General features: G+C 41.9%; 1 protein-coding gene across 3 annotated transcripts; it reads left to right on the top strand.

Annotated features, from left to right (window-relative positions):
- The first annotated feature begins 7,042 nt into the window (after positions 1-7,042).
- CCT8 (chaperonin containing TCP1 subunit 8) lies at positions 7,043-17,838 on the top strand. Of its 3 annotated transcripts, none has more exons than XM_041463980.1 (16): positions 7,043-7,171; positions 8,925-9,015; positions 9,634-9,713; positions 10,892-11,041; positions 11,310-11,490; positions 12,206-12,267; positions 12,936-13,073; positions 13,507-13,685; positions 13,802-13,868; positions 13,951-14,038; positions 14,146-14,261; positions 15,486-15,557; positions 15,729-15,893; positions 16,284-16,403; positions 16,839-16,963; positions 17,606-17,838. In XM_041463980.1, exons 1-15 carry the CDS (start codon positions 7,112-7,114, stop codon positions 16,929-16,931), a joined length of 1,662 nt encoding a protein of 553 aa, XP_041319914.1. In that variant the 5' UTR covers positions 7,043-7,111; the 3' UTR covers positions 16,932-16,963; positions 17,606-17,838. The 3 variants fall into 3 exon arrangements, with proteins under 3 accessions (XP_041319914.1, XP_041319913.1, XP_041319915.1); XM_041463979.1 differs by having other exon boundaries at positions 16,839-16,937; XM_041463981.1 differs by lacking the exon at positions 16,839-16,963.
- The last annotated feature ends 8,527 nt before the right edge of the window (positions 17,839-26,365 follow it).

Genomic DNA, 26,365 nt, shown 5'->3' on the forward strand with positions numbered 1-26,365 from the left:
AACTTAAGCTGTTACTGCATGAACCTCGTGGTATGCCTGTCACTTGCCTGTCTCCAAAACTGTGACAGTGTGTATCTACTGTTCAAGAAGAAGAAGAAGAAGAAGAAGGTCACATTTTGGGGATTTAGTGTGCAAGGCTGAGAACAAGTCCCATGAGATAGTCTCAACTTCTGGTAAGAATCATTCTGTGGCTTTTGGCCCATACTACGTTATGACATGATTCCCTTATTTATGCAACATGGTGGAGTATCTCCTGCTTTGCATATGTGCACAGCATTTTATTCATTAACAATTCCTTAAACACCTCAAGAACCATGTAGGAAAGACTATGCATTTTCCATAGTGTGGGCTATTGTTCTTAGTTACAGCTGGGCAGGCTTTGCAGTGCAGAAATGAGGGCTGCAGGGGTGTCTTTACAGTTATTTCGATTCACAACCAGGCACAGATTCGGGCCAATTTCTGAGCTGCTGGCAGATACATGCCTGACAGAGTAGCCAGGAAATAATGGGACATGCTGAAGTTCCCCAGGTCATGCTGATGGGTCACATTCCATGCTGGCAGCAAGAAGGACAGTGTCCTTGCACGCCCTGGGCCAGAAGACTCCCACTGACCTGAGTTCTGGAGAATGAATGAATTTCTCAACAGGTATATTCAGATGACACATGATGAACAACCCTAAAATTAATCCTCAAATAATAATGGGGACAATATGAGAAACAAAAATGTTAGTTGATTGGGGAAGGCCTTTAAAATTATTTAGGCAGATAAACAAAGTACTAAAAATTGGAAAAGCCTCTGTCTCTATCCTGAATATCTTGTACTGGTTTAGACCATGCTTAGAAAATTCCAAATTGGGCAACAAAGTCACAATATGACAAAGTGAAGAAAGAAGACTGCAGATATTAGTGGCTCAGGAACCAGACTGTGTAAATTGTGGTCTTGATCTCAGAATCCTGCCTTTTTAGCTACTTATTTTTTTGCTTAGTGTTTTCAGAGCTGAAAGAAATGCAAATCAGGTGCGGCAGCAGCTTGTTTCCAGAAGGCTGCAGACAGATGTTATTTATTCTACTCTTCATTATTTCATTTGGGTATTGTTTCTGCAGACGTCTTCATTTATTCAATGCTGGGTTTGCCTCTCTCTTCCGCTGTTTCCTATCTTTTCCAGTTACAACCTAAAACTCCCATTTCCTTCACTCCTCAGTTTGATGTTGTCCAAGTTTCCATCACCATATAGGTCCTGGTAAGTCCTTCCCACACGACAAGAACAGCTGAACTTTCAGTAGCAGTAGGCATATATTTCCAGGTATTTCCAGGCTTCTGTTCACTCTACTGGATAAGAGTTCCTATATGACCAAGCTGAAAACTGAGGAAAGGTGTTTTGCCAGCCCTTATCTGATCCTGCAATTCATTTCCTCAAGCAAAACAGAACTCACCATCTAGAGGACACGTCTTTTATTCCCAATTACGTTTTTTTCTTATGGCAACAAAACAAGAAGGATCTCAATAATTTTGCCTTCTCTTGGATTGTATTTTGTTGAGTACCGTACCAGGTTCACAACACGTGTCCTGACTGTACCTACAATACAAACTCAATATAAACAGCATTGATTCCTTTCTGAGACAATCATCCTTTCCAATTTGCTTGTTCTGAGGAACTTCTGATTTCTTGTCACTTGTGCAGGTGGAATCACAGAATTGTTTAGGTTTCAAAAGACCTCTAATACCATTATGTCCAACTGTTCCCCCAGCAGTGCCAAACCCACCACTAAACCATGTCCCTCTGCCTCACCTAAAAGTCTTTTGAACTCTTCCATGCTAAGGCAACACTCCTCTAAAATCCTCAGAAATGCTTTCCTGTGACTCAAGCTAACTGGATTAGCTATAGCAGAGAGAGCACACACTGAGGTAAGAATTCCAAATGGTAAGGAAACCTTGCTTTCCTGTTGTCACAACCCACTAGTACAAGCAGGGGTCGTGATGGTTCAGTTAACCAATATCAGAGTGCAAAAACAACAGAGAAGGGGATTTCAGTATTAATCAAACCAAATGCATCCTTTATTGAGTGTTCACAGCAAATGTCATAGAAGGATTAGAAAGGAGATAAAGGATAGAGGAGGTAGAGAAAGGCGGGGGAGGGGGGGGGAATATAGCTACCAAAGGAGAGACAAAATCCTCGTGGTCTGGCCAATAGATCCGTCTTGTCACGTTGGGGAGAATCTCTAAGCCTTCGTAACTCAGGGGTCTTTAATAGTCCTCTGCTGGGAGGGGAACAGGTACAGGACAGTGGAGAATAAGTCCACTGAGAACAAGAACAGACAGTCCCGTTTGGAAACAGGACAAAACCAGTCCCAGCAGTCAGGGCAACCCATTGTTTCAGGACTGGTTTCTATGGGAAACCAGTCTTGGTCCAGCAACCACACCTGCAGGTAACACTTGGCAGACATCCTGCTTCAGCCAGCCCAGCACCCCTATGTTAGAATTTTAAGGTATCAGTCTCAGTCGTTGGGGGGGGGGCTTCAATATCCCTTGACGATGGTCATAAAGCAGATGAGGGATTTTCCGTGGGGGATCCCCAAAGTTACCTCAGAAAATCAGACTTTCTCCAAAGCAGGTGGCACCTGGCCAAGAGGTGGGGAAATTCATGGGCTATTGTGATGAGTGGGGATCTTCCCTGCTTGAAGCAGTGTACTGTGGTGGCACAGCAAGCACACCTGCAAACAATCACTTGGCAAGCATCCACCTCAACCAGGCCAGAACTCCAGTCAGGGTCTTCAGGGTCCTAGTCTCTGTTCTTGCAACAGTCGTGAGGCAAATGAGGGAAACTTTGGACTGTCTCTTACACCTGTTTAGCTTGCAATCCTCTGCACAAGTGAGAGAAGCCCAGGATGAGGGTAGTGTTTAACCCAGAACCTGTAGAACAATGACCTAAGTAGTACTTAGCTGACTGGACGTACTCTAGTTAATTAGTCTGTTCCTTCCCATTACATTACAAGTGACATAAGTACAATCTGGGGGAAAGCTAAAGTAACTGCTGCTGCTGTTACTAAGAGGATTATTCTGAATGTTCAGCACTATGTGGTTCACAATTTTCTTTTTCAGGTTTAAGAATGATTCTCTACAAACTCAGCACGACCCTTAGCCATCCCTCAAGATGCCACTCACATTTTTTTCACTGGCCAGTATTATTGGTGAAACACAATTGTTCTACTCACACTTCAGCAGATGCTTTTCAAACCCTTCTGTTCCATTGCTCAGGTTCCCACAGCTGAATAAGCAAAAAAAATTATCATTCTGTCCTTCTTATGAACTTCCCAAGATTTTGTTAAAATTTTACCCACCTAGAATTTGACAAACAAGTGCCTATAGATAAGCCGGGGATTTCCATGTGCACAATTATAGATTTTGGGTGGGGAAAGTGCAGCCAACGGCCAATAGCCAACCCTCTGACCTTTGCATGGTCCTTTAGCATGTCAATGTCTATGCAGAAAATAAATGGTGGAGATGCATAGCTAAAAAAAGATCAAGGCAAGTCAAAGTTGTGATTAGACAGTGAGTCCCAAAGAAATCCTGGTTGTAACACAGAGAGATGTTTTAGTGTTAATTCAATACAGCTTAATACATAGATATTGTCTATATTAATAGTCACAAGCATACATATATATTATGGTTTTAGTGGTATTCTGGCTTTAAAAAATGTAGGTAGCACAAGCTTTGATAAAAGCACTGTGCCAAGAGGGAAGTTCAGAAATCATAGCAATGTAGAATATCCTGAGTTGGGAGGGCCCCACAAGGATCACTGAAGTCCAGTGGAGTAAGTGCTATGGAGGGAGCGGTCAGATATTGCCTGCTATTGGAGGGTTTCTCTGTGGATTGCTGATTTCCTCTGTCAGAAGTATTGTTGTTGTTAGTGCTTGTTTTCTAAACTCACTGGTGTTTCCGGTAAATTGTTCTTACCTCAGCCTGTGATCTTTATCTTTTATGCTGCCTCTTCTCCTCTCTAGCCCACCGTGTGGTGGGGTAGGGTGGGAAGGAAGGACAGTGAGCAGTGCATGGTTTCAATGGAAGTGGAAGCAATACATTGGGGAGTACCATTCCTAAAAGACAACTCCTCTCAGCCACCTCTCCTTCAGGCTGGACAAGCCAAGTGACCGCAGCCACTCCTCGTAGGGCTTCTTCTCAAGACCCTTCACCATCTTTGTAGCTCTCCTTTGGATGCACCCTAATAGCTTTATACCCTTCTGATATTGGGGTGCCCAGAACTGCCCCCAGCACTTGAGGTGAGGCTGCTCCAGTGCAGAGCAGAGCAGAGCAGAGCAGGACAATCCTCTCCTTGGCCCAGCTGGCGATGCTGGGCCTGATACCCCTAGGACACAGCTGGCCCTCTTGTGACTCATATCCAACTTTCTGCAGACCAGAATCCCCAGGTCTCTTTCCCCAGTGCTGCTCTCCAGTGTCTTGCTCCTCAGTCTGTCCATACATGTGGGGCTGCCCCATCCCAGGTGCAGAATCCAGCACTTGTCTTTGTTAAACTCCTTAGAGATACCTGGAGAGAGCAGAAGACAGCAATGGCACAGAGAGAATGTAGATTATAAGGAGAAAAATTTAGACAAAGATTTGTAGAATTAGGGGAAAGTACAAAGAGTTATTCAAGCTGTATGCATCAATTAGCAGACAGACTAGCAGACATCCATCAATTTATAGAATCTAAAGTTTTCTGTGATGACTTAGAAGTAAGTACCTCCTCTATTCTCCATGGCTAACATTAGATTACGGAAATTGCTTTATAAAGTATTTTGACCCTAGAACAAGATGGATATTTCCTTCTTCCCTTGCTGCAGTATGGTGCAAGATACACTGGAAAAAAAGAAGAGAGGGATAATTGGGGTTGTTCCCCAGCAAATCTTTTTGGAAATGCCCAAAACTCTTTGGTCATGACAGACATGGCTGAGTAAGATCCCTCTTTTGCTTCAAGTGGCATCTACCTCCAAATACTTCTGGCAAAACTGCATACAGAATGTTTAAAATTCATTTATGGGGCAAATTATGTAGTTTCCCTCTATCATTACTCTTTTTAATACTTCCAGGCAGTGTACAAAACTGTTACTCTGTTTTACAGGGTAAAACAATTTAATTTCAAGAATTATGGGACAGTAAAATTAAACTGTGTTCTGAGGTTACTTAAGCAACACATAGCAAATGATTTAATGAACCTTGCAGGCAGCCTGCTGGAGAGGTGGGGTAACAGTGTCTGTTGGCTTACAGGCTCAGGTACTGCAATATTATTTCTAAGGCCCCGAACTTCTTGTCTTTAAACACTGTATTTGATTCTGTGTGGCACAAAGTTAATAAAACTTGTCAAAATTAAAGCAGATCTACTGTCTCCTGGCAGGACCTCAACTACCTGCAGAGGTGTCAAGGTGGGCCTCCAAACTGCTCTTCACCATGTTTGCAGTGAGCATATTATTTGGCATTACCCTGGGTAACAAGCACTTGAGTGTACTGCATTCAGCTTTGGGATCTCCAGCACAGGAAGGACAGGGACTTGTTGGAGTGAGTCCAGAGGAGACCACCAGGATGATTAAAGGGATGGAGCACCTCTGCTGTAAGGAAAGGCTGAGAGAATTGGGATTCAGCCTGGAAAAGAAAAGGCTTTGGACTGACCTCATTGCAGCCTTCCAGCACCTGAATGAAGCCTACATGGAAGGCGGGAAAGAGCTTATTTACAAGGGCATGCAGTGACAGTTCTTCAAAAAGTGGAATAGATAAAATACTCATAAGAAAGGATATTCCTTCGTGTTTGGTCTTTGTATACTTTCAAGATGAATCAACAAGAAGGGACATTTAATCCCTGAAACAGATAGCAGCTAACAAGCAAGTTCTAAGTGGTGTCAGAAAAGCAAATTATTTGTTGTTAGCATTGCCTTGTTAAGATTTAGGGTTTGACATGCTTTAATGAGCTTAGATTTAGGATAGGGGAAAGAAGGATACCTCCTGATACTGGACACAAAGAATGCAGAATTTATGGGCCAGAAGGATATCTGGCAGACAAAAACTAATAAAGCCAATTCAGCAGTTCTGTGGAAATCAGCTCGAACTGGGTGAAAGGTAATCTGGCAGGAGGAGATCATTACCACTGACTCACAGGCTCAAGAAACTCACAGACTCAAAAGACTAATTGGCATGAGAAGCAAGAATAATTTTTAAAAAGCAGATAGGATACTAATTAATAAGAGAACGATGTAACTTGCAGCCAATGAACGCTAACTCCTTTGTGCGCTGAAATGTATTTGTAGAAAAAAGTTTTCATAGTTAGCATGAATGATTTGTGGAAGACCATTGAGCACCCAGGCTTGTGCAATTCTGAAATAAATTATCAATCTTGAGTGTTTAATTATTGGCATGTTGCACACCAAGCAACAAATCTGATTTTTGTGGACACTAACAGGACAAGGGGAAATGGCTTCAAGATGAAAGCAAGGAGATTTAGATTGGGTATTGGAAGAAAGCCTTCCCTGTGAGGGTGGTGAGGCCCTGGCACAGGTTGTCCAGAGCAGTTGTGGCTGCCCCATCCCTGGAAGTGTTCAAGGCCCCGTTGGATGGGGCTTGGAAGAATCCAGCCTAGGGCAAGGTGTCCCTGCCCATGGCAGGGGGTGAAACTGGATGAGCTTCAAGGTCCTTCAAGGACCCAAATCACTGTGTGGTTCTATGATACTTAATTTTCCTATCTGTGCATTGTGCTTACATTTGGATAAGTACGTACTAAGTGAAACGCTTGACACGAGTCGGCTCAGTTTTATGACGTTTATCATCAGTGGCCATGAAAACTCTGCACTGTTCCTGAAACTTCCACCGCAAAACGTACCGAGGAACGCCCGGTGACGGTCTCCTGAAGGGGACATGGAAAGAAAGAGGGAGCCAACCCACCCGCCCGGCGCTCCCCCAGCGGCGAACCCGGGCAGGGCCCGCGGGGCCTCAGGAGCGCCACAAGCCCGGCGCGGCCGCGGCCGCGGCCGACCGCCCGCCCGCCCCGCGCCTGCGCGGCGCCGCGCTCCCGCCGTGCCCCGCGCGCTCCCGCCGCCGCAGCCCCGGAGTGGAGCGGAGCGGAGCGGAGATGGCGCTGCACGTCCCCAAGGCCCCGGGCTTCGCCCAGATGCTCAAGGAGGGCGCGAAGGTGAGACCGCATTCGGATGGATGCGCGGATAAATGCATGGATGGGTGCGGGAGGAGTCTCAGGGTGGCGGTGCGGGAGAAGCCCCGGAAGGCCGGCGGGGCCTGGCGGCACCACGTGTCCCGCGGGGCGGGGGCCCGGGGCTTCTCCCGGCCCGGGGCCCCTCCGCGGCCTTTGCGCTGCGGGGATCGGGGCCTGCCCGGCTCTGCGGGGCGGCGCCCGGCGCACACGGCCTTCCAGAAAGCTCTGCGGGCCGGGATCCCGCTCCCCGCCCCGCCCTCGGGCCGGGCCCTGCCGCTGCATCCCGCCGCCCCGGGATGCGCCCGGGCCCCACTCGTGCCCGCGCTGTTCCGACCGCTCTCGCAGGGCTGGGCAGCAACACCAGCCGGGCCCTGCAGTTAAAGCTGTTCAGAAGTATCCGGGTCGTTCTGCTTGATTTTTTTGTGATACCTTTGTCAGCGATGCAGAACAATGAAATGTTTTCGGTATATTTCCTTGCCAGTAAATCCGGATTCGCTGTATTTAACGTTAACATAATTAAGATTTTGGTAGAGTTGAAGGATGTGTCTTAATAAAGGAGAAGCTTTCTTTGAAAAGTGGGCAGAAAGCAAGCAAGTGTGGGGTTTTTTTCTTGTTTATTAATACAATAATTAGGAGAGTTTGTATTGGAAGGGACCTTAAAGATCATTTAGCTCCAAGCCCCATCTGGTCTTGGACATTTCCAGGGTTGTGCATCTAGTTTTTCTGGGAAATCCGTGCCAGAGCCTCACCACCCTCGCAGGGAAGAATTTCAGGGCTTCCTAACAATTAATCTAAACCTACTCTCTTTCAATGTGAAGACATTGCCCCTTCTGTCTCTCCAGACCCTTGTCCAAAGTCCCTTTCCCCAAGAAAGAGGGAAAATAGGAAAGTTTTCAGTTTGCTGTTACTTAATAGAAAGAAGAGTGAAGGTAGCAGCTCTGAAAGCCCTTTGTGTTTCTTTTTAGAATCCTTCTATCCTTTTTGGAGCCAAATTATGGCCTGCGTTCAGGGCAGGGGCAGAACAGGGAAGTAGAGTGGCCTCAGTGTTAGAAAATTCCAGGCCAGAACAGCAAGAGTTGTCTTCTGCAAAACAAGGAGGAAGCTAGCAATCTAAGATGGTTATTACTACTTTTCTCCCTTCTCTTACAGGCTGCACAGTACTTTTTTTCCTGCTTCTTCTTTCTTAAGGTCCTTTCTGGGAATCCCATCTTGTCTTAAGGTTTCCAGACTGAAGCCAGACTTGATTACCTTCTCAAGCACAGATATTTTGTTTAATCATTCTGCTTCTGAATTTTCAAACTGCACATGTTTTAAATGTAGAACTGATTTAAATTATTTTTGTATCATACAAAGGTGTGAGAGAGAACGATGTACAGAAACCCTTGCCCCTCTCCAGCTGGGTCTTGGTTGTTTTCTGTTTATTTTTGGCATGGTACAAAACTTTTTTGGAAGACTGAGGGAATGCAAACTGTATTGCAAGTCAAGTCACTGTTCAGATTTTCTCTTTGGCAGCTTTTTGTGCCTGCTGAGGTGCCTAGTTGAGAAGGTGTACGCAGTAGTTCTTACTGTCTTTGGGTAAGGTTTGCTGTCTGTTTAAACTGTATGTGAAATACCAAATGTATATTAATAAAAAAACTTTGAGGGACTCAGTAAATTGATGCTGCTTTGATGAGAAATTACTAGTTCATCACTTTTTTTTGTTAGCCTAATTCTGATCAGTCATTGTTCTCTTCAGCATTATTCAGGACTAGAGGAAGCTGTCTATAGAAACATCCAGGCATGTAAAGAACTTGCTCAAACCACCCGTACAGCATATGGACCAAACGGTAAATAAATTCTAAAATTATCGCTGCATTTTTGAGACAAATGTAATGTTTGGAGGCTGAACATACCTTGACAAAGAAGCAGCTGTTTGTTTCTGGGGAAAACACATTGGACTTTCTCTAAAACTGCAAATGTGTAACTATTTCTTTGTGACTGTAGAAAACAGATTTTTTGTTTTGACAGCTCTTGAGTTATGCTCAGTGCCTGCTTTTGCCAGGTTTTTGTAGCAGTTACTGTGTTCTCTCTGAAACACAGTATAAAATACATGAAAAAGCATAAAAATTAAAGGAAACATGATAACATGATAGGTAGTCATAGCGAACATAATCTTGTTCAGTCAGATATATGGAAACAAAATATTCTCCTGTATCAATTAATTAAATTATGTGCTGGTATTTCAGAACAGAAAACTGCTTACTCAGAAATTACTGATTTCTCCTTAATGTCCTACACTTCAAGTATTATTTCACCAAAATGTTTTGAAGTCCTTAAATTATAAACAGAGCTCACCATTTTAATGTGCAAGATACACCTGAAAGTTAAGAAACACTGTTCGTGCACAAAATATTGTTTGCATGAGGAATTATTTCTATAAATTGGGTTTTTTTTTCCCCATTTAGGAATGAACAAAATGGTTATCAATCATCTTGAAAAGCTTTTTGTTACAAATGATGCTGCTACTATCCTGAGAGAGTTAGAGGTAAGTTTTCTTCCTTCAGGTGATGTCAGTTGTGAGCCAGTGTTTCTGCTCATGGGCTGTTATGGTTCTTACTGTCACTAAGGAAATGTCACTCTGACAGATTATTTACATATGTCACTTTGGAAGTCATTTACTTTTTTCACTGAATTTGAGGTCCACAGTAAAGAATATAATTCTTTTGTGAAGCATCATTCATAATTATAGGAAATGCTTAATAATTCCTTACTTTCCCCCAAAACCAGTAGGTTTAAAAGGGGATATGTCTAGAAATGCCGTGGTTTGGAAAAGTCTGCATGACATAGCTGTTGAGTTAATCTCCCAGTGTTGTTGCTTGCCATGTTCTCCTGACTGTTTAGAATCCGTCAATTGAATTTAAGAATCTGAGGCTATAGTAGCATCCTTCTGTGAATACTGTGAAGGCATGAAAAGACTTTCCTCTCCTAATTGTTCCTGTGACTTCAAATTTATATTTGTGACATAACGTGAATAATATTTTCCTGAATTTTATGCTTAGTGATAGAGATTATGTGAATATGAAGTATTTACTTATTGAATACATTATGTTGGTGTTCAGTATGAGTAGAATAACTGTGGAAGTCTCAGTTCTGTTTTTAAAAAAATATCATCTGCATACTAGTGACCTGATCTGATACGTTTTGCATGTTACTTTCGGGTATAAAATGGCAGGTATAAGCATTCAGGAATATTGTATTTTATTGCATTTATATGAAAGAAAAATGAAGCAGTGCAATCTTTAAGCAGAACCCTCCCCCACTCCCCCCCTTAAAATGAAACTCTTGTTTAGAGACATATATTGTATGTTACACATGAATTCAATATGAAGATCTAAACTCCAGACTTCTCCTGTTGCAGAACTCAGTTGTGAAGGCACTGCATCCTGTGAAAGTAGCTCAGAACCAGTGTCAAGGATATCTAATGTATGTTGTAGTGGCAATGTTCAGTTCTCTGATTTTTTTTTATATATATTTATGCTTTTTCTTACTAGAGAAGTTAGCCAATTAAGAATATCTGTGCTGCTTTCTTTTCCAATTTTGTGCATTCTTTATATCTCTAGGTACAATTTGAAATAAGAGAACTTAAAAAGATGCATAGAAAATGCCTGAAGCTGCAATCTTAGGTAGTGTGTTAGTCACCAAGATCTGTATCTTCTTTTAAAGGTCCAGCATCCTGCTGCGAAAATGCTTGTGATGGCTTCACACATGCAAGAACAAGAGGTTGGAGATGGAACAAATTTTGTCCTTGTTTTTGCTGGAGTTCTTTTGGAGTTAGCAGAAGACCTTCTGAGGATGGGGTTGTCTGTCTCAGAGGCAAGTTATATTCTCATTACAGTTCACAGAGCTTGAATCCAGATTGCTGCTGATCAGTGTTCTTGGGTCATAATACTGTGAAATCATCTGTTTTTTTCCCACCTAATTTTTTAGATAAAGATGTTTGAAAGGGAACCATGTGTTCTACTGCTTGTGATTGCTTGCTTCCCTTGTAAGCTTTTGCATCTGTTAATGTTTTATGGCTATTTAAAAAGCCGTTAAAAGCAGTATGAATTCTTGTAGTGAATGTTTACTGTTTGTTACACAGGTGATTGAAGGATATGAAAAGGCTTGCAAGAAAGCCCTAGAAATTCTTCCAGATTTGGTGTGCTGTTCTGCAAAGAACCTTCGAGATGTTGAGGAAGTGGCATCTTTGTTGTACACGTCAGTCATGAGCAAACAATACGGCAATGAACGGTTCTTGGCAAAGCTTATTGCTCAGGCCTGTGGTAAGTGGGGCTGGAATAGGTATGGGCACACAGCTAAAAAACTGTGAGAGTTGGTTTGGTTATAGTCCTTACATCTTCCTATAAGATAGGAAGGATGGTTAGTTTAGCAGGTTGGATTGGATGGAACACTTTACCTCTGAAGTGAGGGTAATCTTCCTCATGTTGAACTCTGCATTGGTGTTGTAGCTCAGAAAAGGTTTGCCTTTCCTACTAGGCATTTCTAGAAATAGCTTTCAGGTCATTTTAGTGCAGAAATCCATCTTTCTCCCTCTTTTTATGATCATAAGGATGTCATATTATGCTTCACATAAGCTGTTTTTAGTCGCAGCCACAGAACAATGGAAGTAAGACTGTAGTTCTGTTGAGTTGTTACCCTTTAGATTTCTGGAAAAAACTTTCATTTTTAATTCCAGTGATTTCTCTAAATACTCTGGGTTAGACTTACCTCTTGACTTTACCTGTGTGAGTGCATATTTGAACTTAATTAACTGAGCAGCCTGAATAAATGCTTCTTTCTGATTATTACTTTGTAAAAACAAAATGTCTCTTTATGCCAGTTATTAGCAGGTTATGATTGTCTTGAATTTAGGCAGACATGTCAAACTACTGAAATTAAATAGTTCAGAAAAATTCCAGGCATTATTTATGGTGTCATTGTTCTACTTTATTTGTTAGGCAAGACATATTCATTATTTTTCTTCTTTTTTTCCCCCAGTTTCTATTCTTCCTGATTCTGGTCATTTCAATGTTGATAATATCAGAGTGTGCAAAATTGTGGTAAGTTTGAAGTAGCTGGCTTTGCTGTAATTATTAAGGTAAATAGTGTAATGAGGGTTAATCTTTGAATTTCCGGAGTCTTTTCTAGTTTTGTTGTGGCAGGTATACTAACTTTTGGAAATTAGTCTTTCTCTTGTTTAGTGCCCAGTAGCAGCATTCAGAAACAAAAATCATTAATATTGGAAGTAATCTAAAATGGAAACCTGTTAGACAATGTTTGTTGTTGCTGAATGAGCTGAAGTCTTATACTTAGGGTGTTACATCCAAATGATTGTAAGGTCTGCTTTTCAGGCAGAGTAGTGCAGTTTTTGACCATAAATGGTCACTAATACAATGTTCCCCCATTCATAGAATCAAAGAACAGTTTGGTTTGGGCTGGAATGTGTCTTAAAGATCACCCAGTTCCAGTTCCAGCCCCTTACTATGGGCAGGGACATCTTTCACTAGACCAGGTTGCTCCAAGCTCTGTCCAACCTGGCCTTGAACACTTCCAGGGATGGGGCAGCCGCAGTTTCTCTGGGCAGCCAGGGCCTCACCACCCTCACAGGGAAGAATTTTTTCCTGATACTTAATCTAAACTTACTTTTTTTCAGTGAAAAACCATTCTCCCTTGTCCCATCACTACTTGCCCTTGTAAAAAGTCTCAGATTCTATTTATTTCCTTTCAGGGTGCTGGTATTTCTGCTTCCTCAGTACTGCATGGCATGGTTTTTAAAAAAGAAACTGAAGGAGATGTTACTTCTGTCAAAGATGCAAAAATAGCTGTGTATTCCTGCCCTTTTGATGGTATGATAACTGAAACTAAGGTATGTTATAGCTCAAAATAAGTTACATCTCTATTTATGCATATGCTCTTATTTTTAGACTTAGCTATAAATACTCTTGACACTTGGTGATTGAGATATTTTGGTGAATATTGATTTTCTTAGTCTAGAAAAGTTCTGAACCTTGACTGCTTCACAGGGTTTTTGAGATAGGGGAAATGGTGTTGGTTTTTTTGGGTTATTTGAGCCAAGCTACACCTTGAATTTCTGAACCCCGAGGTTGTCTAGAATTGCCTGGTGATTTCCTTTTTTTTTTTTTTCTCTCTTGTTTTATCCTGTTGCTTGGGGAGTGTGTCAGTATTACAAAACAGGATGACTTAAGGTTTACAGATAGGTTGGGCGACAAAATGGTTTGTCAGAATCTTGTAGGTGTGTGGTTTAATGCTGAATTTTAACAGTGCATGTGTTGTACTAGGGCACCGTCCTAATAAAGAATGCTGAAGAACTAATGAATTTCAGTAAAGGAGAAGAAAATCTAATGGATTTGCAAGTCAAGGCTATTGCTGATAGTGGTGCAAACGTAGTAGTAACAGGTGGCAAAGTGGCAGATATGGCTCTTCATTATGCCAACAAGTACAATCTTATGTTAGTAAGGTAAGTACTGGGAGAGCATGAAAACATTTGGACTACCAGATTTATGAAATGTACTTGCCAAGTTAAGACAATACTTTTGCATGTGTTAACATTGTTACGGAAACTTCTTTTTAAAGGTTGAACTCCAAGTGGGATCTGAGAAGACTGTGCAAAACTGTTGGTGCAACAGCCCTACCCAGACTGGTATGTACTTCCCAAATGAGGTGCAGTAGGATGAGAACTGATGAGCAGGTTCAGTTCTTAACTCATGGGTTTTTTTTCCTAGACTCCCCCTACTCTTGAAGAAATGGGTCACTGCAGTAGTGTGTATTTATCAGAGGTTGGGGATACACAGGTTGTGGTGTTTAAGCATGGTATGTATGTTTTGTAGAATTGTTGACACTGCTGTTCTAAAGTGTGTTTGTGTGTGTTTTGGATATAAGATTAATTAATTAATTCAGTAATGCATGTCTCTGAACAGAAAAGGAGGATGGAGCCATTTCTACTATCCTCATTCGTGGATCTACAGACAATCTGATGGATGATATAGAGAGAGCTGTGGATGATGGTGTCAATACTTTCAAAGTACTCACAAGGGTGAGTAATGAGAACACTTGAGTTATCAAAAGTGAGAAGTGGATCATTTTGAGGCAAGTCTTGAGCCTGCTCTATGCTCATTTGCTACCAGAGGCTGTAGATAATCTGCTTAGGTGCCTTCTGGAGCTGGAGAGGTGGCTGTGTAGTACTGAGCTGTGGAGGGCTGTGTAGGGAAGATGGCTGTTGTTGTGAACATGGGCTACATAGAAGGTGGTATTTAGCATGGACTGCACTCAGTTTTCCAGTAATGAGTGAGTGCTTGGAGGTGGATTACCTTTACCACTTTTTAAACACAGTCAGCTCTTTCTTGACTTACTCCCTAAATGTGTTGTAATGTTCCTTGGAAACCAGGCACATAAGAAAAGCTAGATAGCTTTGTCACTTGGGATCAGGAGAAAGTGATTGGTTGCAGACTCAGTTTCTAGTTCATTCATGCTTCCTCCACATAATACAGGTAGGTTTTTATGGATGGAGGAACTCAGTTTTACACAGGATTTTTTTTGTGGGAGCAATTTATATGGTCTTATTATTTCAATTTTTTTTTAATACAAAAATAAATGTTCCTGTATTTACTTGGAAAACAGCATGCAAAAATTGTTAAAATTGTTAGAATCTCAATATCCTCTACATACCAAGACATGGATATTGATTTTGAGTACAGAAATGCTGTGCATTTATGATTGTCTCCAGGAGTTGTCCTGTTTTAAGGTTTATGATGATTACTTTGAGGGCTAAGAGACCAGAGTTAATAAGTAAATTCTGGTTTGCCAAAGGATGTACAAAATGCTTAATTTAAAATGCAAGAAAACAAAAGTCCCAACACCTTGTAATACCTGCTGACATATTAAACTTCGTGTGCAGTAGATTGGTTTCCTGTATGATATTTCCCACCAAAATAGTGGAAAAAATGAAAAAATCTAGGAATGCTGTTGCAGTTAACCAGGAGTTGAATTTTTTTTTTTTTTAAAGCCAAGACACAAATCCTACTGCATTATTATTTTGGTTTTTACAAAAGAAGCTGTTTTTCTTGAAAGGCATTGGAATGAATGAGTAAATTCTGGTAGATTTCCCTTAAATGCATGTTTGTTCTGAAGTGGATTCTTAGTAAGTCTGTGTGGAATAAAGTTCTGTTACATTCTTGATAGACGAAAAAAATCCTAAAAAAAATAAGAAGTAATGGATGTTTTAAGCAAAACATTGTGTTTTGTTGTGGTCTTTCCACAGGATAAACGTCTTGTTCCTGGAGGTGGTGCGACAGAGATTGAATTAGCCAAGCAGATCACATCTTATGGAGAGGTATGGCAAACAGGCTTCTTGACTTTTCATCTTCACACACACGTTCTTACAAAAAAATACAAGTATTTTGTCATACCACCATACATATTTGTGTAATAACAAGTGTGGGGGGAAATGCCTCCCTATCTTACAGTTTTTGAAATGCTGACATGGTTTTCATCTTCATTTTAGACTTGTCCTGGGCTTGACCAGTATGCCATCAAGAAGTTTGCTGAGGCATTTGAAGCCATTCCTCGAGCACTGGCAGAAAACTCTGGGGTAAAAGCTAATGAGGTCATCTCCAAGCTTTATGCCATGCATCAGGAAGGAAAGAAGAATGTTGGGTTTGATATTGAGGTAAATAGTCTCTGATGTTACTTGTTGCCCTGCAGTGCAGGGTTATACTTAATAGTACTTCTATCAGTATGAAGTATTTATAGATTATTTTAAATCGTTGGGAGCTCTGTGTTGCACAGTCTAGAATAATAACTTTTTGTATCTGAAATCATTAATTGTTCTTTTTATCAGCAAACAGTTCAGTTCAGTATAGTATAATGGCCTTATGTCAGAGGTGGAGGGGGATACTGTCACTGAACTAATGTGACAGGCCGTAGGTCTTCCTCTTCCTGCTAATGGATTAGGAATGAAAGTTTTCTAAACGGAGAAGATGAGATTGGAAAAGTGATACCACCTTGCTAGGTCAAAGCCTGAGAAAGTTTTGAATAATGTTTTTTCCCCATCTGACAGGCCGAAGCTGCTGCAGTGAAGGACATGTTGGAAGCTGGTGTGTTAGACACGTATCTTGGAAAATTCTGGGGTATCAAGCTAGCTACAAATGCAGCAGTAACTGTCCTAAGGGTTGATCAGGTAAGTTCATGTGATTTGGGTGCTGAATTAAAACCTGGCAGAACCCTCATGCAAATAAGTGGAATCTCCTGCAAATGCAAGGTGTAAACATAATGCTGCTTGAGAATGTGGTTTGTTCATTTCTGGAAGCCAGGAAGGCGTTTTTTCAAGAGCTTGTAATCTGGAATGTGGCTGCTTCTATAGCAGTACTATTAATGTTTGTTGGGATTTTTTTTTAAGATTTTGTTGATACTTTGAAGACAGTTTATATTTGTATCCAGAGAGCTACCCCAACTTCTGTAGGAGCAAGCTTTAGTAGAAGCGACCTTCTCGCATACATTTTTACATGAAAATCCAATTTTTAGGAAAAAGAGAGGTTACAGTCGTGAGGATAAAAATCTTAAATTATTTTATGAAACTTCAGCAAAAATGAATTTGCATGTAAAATTTTTGTAGATTATTATGGCAAAAACAGCAGGCGGTCCAAAAGCCCCTAAGCAACAAGGACATTGGGATAAGGATGACTGGAAAGACGAGCCTGAAAACTAGAGTGCAGTAAGCTCTGTTTCTCTAGCAGAGAGGTATCTGTGAGTGCATGCATGAGTTCATTGACAAGCACATGGCAGATTGTATGCTCCTTGAGAACACATAACACTGCTGTCTTCTGCTGTGTGCTGATTGCTACATCCTGTATTTGTGCCCTTTGCAAATGGATTCTGCTCCTCAATCCAAATTTTCATGGAAGGGATGATGTGCAAGTGCAAGTTAAGATTTACCTTACTTGTCCGTGTAGTCAGGGCAGAGAATGAGCATTAACGTGGTAGGACTGATGGACTTCATGATTTTAAAGTGTGATACTTAGAGACAATAATTGAGAACAGTAGCTTGATAATCCTTTCTGTAAAGTGCACCCTGTAAACTAGTCTGCTGTTGGCGTATTTAAGCACTCACTTTCTGTAGACTAACTGAAATCTTACTTTGCATGTAAAAATCAGGTAAAATACCTTTTTTTACTGTATCAGGGCTCAGCCTCTACCATTCTCAAGAAAAAAAAAGAAAAAGTTGTTAATATCTCAATGAGATAGATATTCACTGGCTTGGGTTCAGAGTAGGAAAGCTGCATGAATGTAGTGAATGCTAGCAGTCAGCATCGTGCGGCTGTAGAAGAAGGGTACAAGTCTGATTTTAACATTAGCTTTTTCTACTTCTCTATTCTCTTCAAGATTATTATGGCAAAACCAGCTGGTGGCCCAAAACCTCCATCAGGAAAGAAAGACTGGGATGAAGACCAAAATGATTGAACAATTTAACTATTTCTTAAGTGACATGACTTTGTGAGTTTTTAATATCCCAGTTGGAGCCTGTCACAGTGTTTTGCTCTTGCCTTTAAATTATGAGCAGTGTTCAATGGAGTGCAGAACTTCAAACACCTCAATAAACGTACTCACTGTTAAAATGTGGACTTACTTCATTTGGAGCTGGCATGACCTGTTCCCAATATGTTAATGTGTAGGGGATGAATGACACTGTGGGTATGATGGGGTGACCCTTGGCTGGCTGCCTGCTGCTCTCTTCCGATGAACAAGGAGGCAGAACTTCTCAGGGGCTGAGTTAAAGGGGGAGATGACATACCAGTTCCTGTTGCAGGCACAAGGGACTCAATGTGCAGGGAGGCTGACCGTGAGCCTGCTGCAGGGAGCTCATGATCCACGATTGTCGTGGCTCTTTGTGTTCTTACTTGCACTCCTTGGCCAGTACTGGAGTGTAAATAGTCAAATGAATGTTGAAATAATTAAGTGTTACAGCAGGTCGCCTGCATTCAGTAGCCCCTCTCCTGAGACCCCACTTGGAGCACTGTGTACAGATGTGGTGCCTCAAACATAAGAGAGACAGGGGACTGTTAAAACTAGTCCAGACGAGGGTCACCAAGTTGATAAGGGGACTGAGCACCTTCCCTGTGGACAGGGGCAGAGAAAGTCAGGGCTGGTCAGCCTGGAGAAGAGAAGGTTGAGTGGAAACCTTACAGCATCTTCAAGTGTCTGAAGGGGCTACAGGGAAGTTGGAGAGGAACTCTGCATCAGGGCATATAGTGACCGGACTAAGGGGAATGCCTTCAAACTGAAATAGGGAAAATTTAGGGTTGATACACAAGGAGAAATTCTCCCCTGTGAGGTCTTGGCACAGGTTGCCCAGAGACACTGTGGCTGCCCCATGCCTGGAAGTGTTCAAGGCCTGGCTGGATGGGGCTTGAAGCAGCCTGGTCTAGTGGGAGATGTCCCTGCCCATGGCAGGGGTTTGGAACTGGACGATCTTTAAGGTCCTTTCCCACACAAACCAATTTATGATTCTATATTTCATTTTTTTTTACTTGCAGGTCTCACCTCACTCTTTTAATTCCCCATGCTCTCAAAAGGGCATCCTGACAGCAGTGAACTGCATCACATTCTAATGACCTTAAAAATAAATGCTGAGCAGCACTAGCCAGCATGATGCAGAGGGCTGGAATCTTTCAGCTGAAGTCCTCTGTTAAGATTAATCTTAGGAAGTAAACAGCTTATGTGTCTCCAAGTAGCTTGAAAGGAGAACTGCACTTGAAATCCTAGCCACTTCAATAATTAATCCTTTTACTACTCTTGCCAGTGCTACTCTATCTCACAGCCAGAAGGGAGTGGAAGGCTAAATCAAGTCTGGAGCGATCTTTTGCCTAAATAAGGCTGCCATACAACAGCTCTACTAATGTTGGCTTTATAGTCAGTTGTTGGTGAGGCTGAAAAATAAACTCAGCAAGTTTTCAGAAGGATTGGCATACTGCTATAGTCAGCTGCATGTGGGCCACTGCTGATGGTTCTACGGGTTACAAGAACAAGATGCCCATTTTCTTAGTAAGGCTCTTGTGAAAAATGCACTGAATGCAAGCAGCTGCTGCTCTAGTGTGGCAGACCCAAGACTTTATTCACATGAAAGCCAACATGAAGCTTGTGGAGGAGAGAACTTCAAAGTTACAAGTCAGTGCAGAACTACTGGTCCTTATGCCTGCTCTGCGGAAAAGCTACATGGGACTGCCTGTAGTGAGAGTGAACCAAGCACTCAGCCTTGCTGAGCTTTTGCAGTCAGCAAAAGAATTCCTGGAGCATTTGCAAACTTGAGACCTCCTCTGTTGGACATAAACCAATAGTGAAAAGAGAGCTGAAGCTGCAATTGTTTTGGCTCTTAAGATGTGTTGGCTTATTATGCTTCAGCTTCTTATGCTTGGAACCCAGGTCTAAAAAAAATGCATGGGAACAAGATTAACTACAGTTCAAAAGTAGAGCTGATTGCTTTAAAGTGAGAAACCTGCTGGTCAAGATTTATATCAACACTAGCGATTTGCATGTTCCTTCTCAACTATATATATATATAGCATCAGCACATTCTCTCAAAGTGGCAGAGACTATTGTTACAGCCAAGCATTTCCAGCTGCAGTTCTGACTGACGGAAGTGCCAGGACAAAAGGCATTTGCCAACCTGCCCTCTTTCCTGTGCAAACGGACATTCGCAGTGCAAATATTTTCACATTCTTTCATTGTCACCATGTCCAAGCAGCTAGAGGTCACGCAGATGAAAGTGTCAAGACAGAAGATGTTCTCAAAGTATACCTCCTCTTCTTAACAGCTTTTAAACTGCGCACAATGCTCTGTATCTTCTTTCCCAGATAGACCTGCCATCAGTTTTTCACTCTCACATCTTTGTTGCAAATGTCCAACAGCTGTTTGCATAGAAAAAGGCTCTAGAAATAAAAGCGAGCCTTGGGCTGCACCTTCCGCCTGCCCACATCAAACTCACCAGTGCAGTCTACTCTGTTCTTCCCTTCTCCGCTGCATCTCCCATTGTGTTCTCTGGATCTCAGAACCTAAAGGTAAGCACAGTTGTTTCCACAGAGGGGTTGGAAGAGGCACAGGTAGCAGCACAAGTAGCTCTCGCTGAACTTCAATCCTTATGACTGCCACCATAAGTTTGGTTGGTAGGCCAGTAACAGGCACGCTCCTTTTACAGCCGGTACACTGCAGCCACCAGCCCAGTGCTCTGCGGCTTCGTTCTTTGACTCTTGTAACCTGTCCTGCTTTTGCTCTCCCGGAGGGGAATAGGCATCTATTTCTCACACAGATTGTGGCAGCAGCGAAGGGCTCTAGTGCACTGCTTCTGCCAAAAGACACTCGGGCCAGGCACTTACATTCTCAGCACTATGTAGCCCCGTATTCTGGGTCTTTTGTTGTCTGAATCATACCTACCGGAAAGCATTTCACAGAGAGAAGATGTGCCAGAACAACAAGTTTGGCTGGAGCATTGCCCTGAAACTGGTGGAAATTTGTATTTGCACCACATTCAAGGGGCAGTCCTCCTTCCTATACAACCTACAAAGTGCCGTAAGATCGCAGTTCTCTCTGCCAGGTCCTTCTTAACTTGAAGTATCAGCGCACACATTGCAACCTCCCAAGGACAAAAGATCTGGAGGGATCTTGCCATGCATTCATGCGGCACAGACACTGAAAAGTGGCAAAGCTGAATGCCTTCGCTGAGCTTTAGTTCTGTGCAGATCACAGAATGAAGCGGCAGAGTACTGGGACATTGTGTGCAGTGTACCTCATTGCAGAAGTTGAGAAAGAGCTCGTTGACAGAGTCAGGTGAAAATACGCTTGTAGCCATGAGACTTCACAAATTGTGGGGATAAGCACTTTCTTAGACCTTCATTGCGGCAAAAGCTATAGAGCTATTCTTAGACAGCAGCACAGAGCCCTTATTCGCATGGTAGTTTCCTTCCATTAGAAGGGTAACTCGTATAGCCAGGCTTCATCACCCCCTCCATCTTGTGGGGTAGTTCTTGGAAGAAAATAGATAGCAATTTTTCCATTCCACATTTTAATTAATTAAATTAATTAATTTAATTTTTCATTCTGTTCCTAATGTACTTCAGGGAACAAGCTATCAATTCCCTACTGTTTCATGACCAAGGTATGAAACTATTAACTAAATTCCCATAGATACAATAAGGAATGTCTATACTGGCTTTCTATCGAAAACATATGCAAGGCACAACAAAGAATGTACCCAAAACACTGACCACAGCTTATGGCCTTCAAAACAAAAATCTCAGGATGGTCATACTGGATCTTCTGATCCAAACCATCAGGAAATATTTCTTTATAGATGAAAAAGGTTTCTGTATTGCACAAAAAATAGTTATGTAAACCAGAGTTGCATGACCAAATATTTCTATTTAATTTGAACTATTTTTATCAATATTATTTATACATTTATTTTCAGTGTGTTTGGTAAAAAATGTAAAGTATTGTTTAAAAGAAATTATTGGATGTGTACTAAGTACTACGGTTTAGTTGATGTGTTGGTTTTGCATGGCTTGGTTTTTGGTGGAGAGGGAAGAAGCCAGCCACAGAAATGATTTTTTGTGAAAAGCTGCTAGAAGCTTCCTCCATGCCTGGCAAGGCGAATCCATTCTTGGCTCTAAGAACAGACATGCTGCTAAGCCAATTAGAGAAGCTGGTAGCGCCTCTGTGAGATATTTAAGAAGGAAATCAAAACTGCGGCCAGTTAACTTTTAAGTTTGCAAATTTTTGGGTTGGCACCCCATTGTCAGCCAGTGCGAGTGGCTGCAAATGGAGGCAATTTTTCCCAGGTTCTGGGTATCAGCTCAGAGGTGGCATTTGGGGCTCTAAGGGAATGCTTGGTCCTAGTTGCTGTCAACTTTAGTTTTGGAGAAATCCAGCAAAGTTTGCAAATCTTTAGTTTGGCACCCCAATGTTGACCAGTGCGACTGGCTGCAAATGGATGCCATTTTCCATGGGAAGAAGTCATTTCCCCAGGGTCTGGATATCAGCTCAGAGGTGGCATTTGGTACTGCAAGGCATGGTTGGTCATAATTTCTGGCTTCTTTTGTTTTGGAGAATTTCAGTGAAGTTTGCAAATTTTTAGGTTGACACCGCACTGTCGGCCAGTGCGAGTGGCCGCAAACGAGGCCATTTTCCGTGGGAAAAAGAAGTCATCTTCCCAGGGTCTAGCTCTCAGCTCAGAGATGGCATTTGGGATTCTAAGGGCATCCAGGGTCCTCATTGCTGGCATCTTTAGTTTTGGAGAAATCCAGCAAAGTTTGCAAATCTTTAAGTTGGCACCCCAGTGTTGGCCAGCATGAGTGGCCACAAACAAAGGCCATTTTCCATGGGAAAAAGAAGTAATTTCCTCAGGGTGTGGATATCAGCTCAGAGGTGGCATTTGTCATCTGAATCATACTGGAAAGGTTTTCAGCTGTGTCTCACACTGAGAAAATGTGCCAGTATAACAAGCTTGCCTGGAGTGTTCCCCTGAAACTGATGGAGACTTGTACTTGGTCCACGTTGACCTATATCTATTTGCCTGTTTTTGAAAGAACACAGATCTCTGAAAACAGTGGCATAAATTACTACATCACACTTGAAATAATAACACACAGTTGTCTGTAAAATTGTTTAGCCTTTTTTAAAATTCTATGCATTATATAAGTAATGTGGTCATGCCTAAAGACTAAAAAGATTTTCCATTTCTATTCTATACTTTATGATTATTTAGAATGAATTGATAATATGTTATTCAGTGCTGCACATACAAAACAGAACATATAGAATATATACTAAGGATCAAAATCACATGACTCTAAATTCAAAATAAACCAATTTTAAATTGTCTCTCTACTATTCTCATGCCTCTATCAATACAACCAGAGATGATGTCACTCATATCTGCAATCACAGAATGGTAGAATGCTTTGGGTTGGAAGGAACCTTTAAAGAATTTCTAGTTCTAAGCATCTGCCTTGGGCAGAGATACCCGACTCTAGATCTGGTTGCTCAAAGCCCCCTCTAACCTGGCCTTGAACATTTCCACTGATGGGGAATCTACAACCTCTCTAGACAACCCATTCCAATGTGTCACCATCCTTATTCTAAAAAAGCTCTTCCTTGCAGACAATCTAAACCTTTATTCCCTCAGTTTAAAACCATTGCTCCTTGTCCTATCACTACAGACCCATGGTAAAATGTCTTTCTCCATCTTTCCTATAGGCTGCATTTACATATATGGAAAGGCCACAAGAAGGTGTCCCCACAGTCTTTTCCAGGCTGAAAACCACCAACTCTCTCCATTTTCTCTCAGAAGAGAGGATCTGATCATTTTCATGGCCCTCCTCTGGGCTCACTCCAACAAGTTCCCTTCTTTCCTTTTCCAAGGATGCCAGAGTTGGATGCAATACTCAAGGTGTGGTCTCACAACAGCAGATTAGAAGGGGAAAATCACCTTCCACAACCTGCTGGCCAGTTGGCTTTTAGGTCTTCAAGCACATCATGGCAGTTCATGTCCAGTTTTTCATCCAACAGTATCCCCAACTCCTTCTCTCTGTCTGGTTGCTTAATCACCCAGTCTGTACTGACACTTTGCCTTGATGAACTTTCGTATATTTACATGGGCTTACTACTCTAGCCTGTCCAGTCTCTGGATGGCATCCCATCCCTCATATGTCAACCACACTACTCAGCTTGGTGTCACCTGCAAGTTGGCTGAGGGTGCTCTCAATCCCCCTGTCTACATCATCAATAACTATATTAAATAGTATCGGTCGCAGTGCAGACACCTGAGGGAGACTCTTGATACTGGTTTCCACTTGTACATTGACCCATTGACTATAACTCTTTGAACATCCATCCATCCATCCATCCATCCATCCATCCATCCATCCATCCATCCACTCATTAATCCATCCTTCCACTCATTAATCCATCCAATTCTTTATTCATCTGAAAGCGTTGCTTAATCACCCAGTCTGTACTGACACTTTGCCTTGATGAACTTTCGTATATTTACATGGGCTTACTACTCTAGCCTGTCCAGTCTCTGGATGGCATCCCATCCCTCATATGTCAACCACACTACTCAGCTTGGTGTCACCTGCAAGTTGGCTGAGGGTGCTCTCAATCCCCCTGTCTACATCATCAATAACTATATTAAATAGTATCGGTCGCAGTGCAGACACCTGAGGGAGACTCTTGATACTGGTTTCCACTTGTACATTGACCCATTGACTATAACTCTTTGAACATCCATCCATCCATCCATCCATCCATCCATCCATCCATCCATCCATCCACTCATTAATCCATCCTTCCACTCATTAATCCATCCAATTCTTTATTCATCTGAAAGCTCACTCAACAAATCCATACCTCTCCAATACAGAAGTAAGAACGTTGTGCGGGACCTTATCGAAGGTCTGGGTAGGTGACATTTATAGCTTTTCCTCTGTTCACTGGTGCATCATAGGAGACTATTAGTTAGTGAGGCAAACACATTCAGTTAGCAGCTGAATAGAAGTGGAATGAGAAATGAGGGCACAGAAAAAAATCAATCAGCACATACACTGTCATTGCAAACATGCACTCACACATATTTAATTAACAAGAAGCATGCTTTCAGTCTTTGAAGGATACATGGGTTGTACTGAGTCAGTTCCTGTTGAGTCACAGTGGCATGAGTATGAACAAGTCTCTACAAGTGCCACAAATGTGAGAAAAGATAATTATATCTGCACTGCAGATATTTCCTGCTGACAATCAGATTTTAAAAAAGCCAATTGGAAAAAGTTCTCAGCAATTTCAGTTGTTTTTTTATTAAACACCATGTGAAGAGTTTACAATATAGTAAGTAGATTTTGCATTTAAATAAAATGCTGGTTTTATTTATCCAAAATTAGCAAATTTTGCTAATTTTAGTGGATAAATAAAAAAAAATCCAATCACTGTGCAACTAACATTTGTGAAATTAAAAAGTGAGATTGATCTTTTCTGTCTAGATCTCATATTCTGTTGTATATATGTAATGAATATATACTAATATACACATAGATGAACTCGCCTCTTCTTAAACTGGAACAGGAATAAAATTACTTCACTATCACTATATTCTAATAAAAAAAAAAAGAAAATCTTAAAAATCTTTTTTTTTTTTTTTAAAGGGGACAGAAAAGCTAAGCTAGGTTTTGACATTCAACATAGTACAGTCGAATAGGCAGAAGTTTCCATATCAAGGCCAGAAACACACTGCTGGCTCTACACCCATGCCACAATGCCTTAACTGACCTGTGCATGTAAAGAAGGTATTAAAACTAAAAGCATGAACTTACCCTGTGTGGTTTTTTCCCCCACTCTACTCTGCAGATTTTATTAACAAAATCTTCAGGACATTTTTTGAACCCTTTTATGAGTTTTTTAGGACTGAAAGTGTCCTGGATTAGGGCAAATCTGGAAGAAAACCTCCAAAGGGGGCCCCCCCAGAAAGCAAACCCACACAGCCCCTTCCCCCCACCGCTTCGGGAAGGATTCCTCGGAGAGAAGTGGAAAGAACCTGTTTATTTAACAAGCAAAACACCCCCAGCACACAAAATGAACAATACCAGATGACAACACTTTCACCGATCTGAAAAGGATGACAAATTCAGAAAGTCTTTCCTGGGAGAGGTCACTCTGTTGTCGCTCCCTCTGGTGCTGGGGATAGCTGCTGCAGCCACAAGATGTAAACTCTCGGTGTTTCCCAGGTCCCAGTCCGGAGCAGGTTTGAATGGTTTCAAAATGGAAGGGAAAAAACAGTCCAGGGAAAAATCTGGACTGCTTAGCTAAACTAAGAGAAGCAAGAAGCAAAAGCAGAGCGGGAGCAAAGCAGGAGCGAAGCAAGAGCAAAGCAAAGCAGCAAAAAGGAAAGCCAAAAGGAAAAGCCGCACTATGTACTGCCCCGTCTCTCTGTCCTGCCAGCTGTGGGGGAGCAGGCTGATAACAAACCAAAACAAACCTTGCTCTTCAGAGCCAGTCATGAAGACACAGTACATAACATCCAGCACCAACAGAACACACGATTGGGGATACAAGCGTCATAACCTCACCCTAGGACAGAAAGACACACATAACTTGAAA

This window comes from Pyrgilauda ruficollis, unplaced genomic scaffold (assembly GCF_017590135.1).
Source record: "Pyrgilauda ruficollis isolate IOZ18807 unplaced genomic scaffold, ASM1759013v1 scaffold17, whole genome shotgun sequence".
Lineage (NCBI taxonomy): Eukaryota > Metazoa > Chordata > Aves > Passeriformes > Passeridae > Pyrgilauda > Pyrgilauda ruficollis.

Excerpts from the sequence above, each read along its gene's own strand:
- CCT8 (XM_041463980.1), top strand. The coding sequence starts at position 7,112 with ATGGCGCTGCACGTCCCCAAGGCCCCGGGCTTCGCCCAGATGCTCAAG. Across the intron at positions 14,262-15,485 it reads CTTTCAAAGTACTCACAAGG|GATAAACGTCTTGTTCCTGG; the intron begins GTGAGTAATGAG and ends GTCTTTCCACAG. Across the intron at positions 16,404-16,838 it reads CTGTCCTAAGGGTTGATCAG|ATTATTATGGCAAAAACAGC; the intron begins GTAAGTTCATGT and ends AAATTTTTGTAG.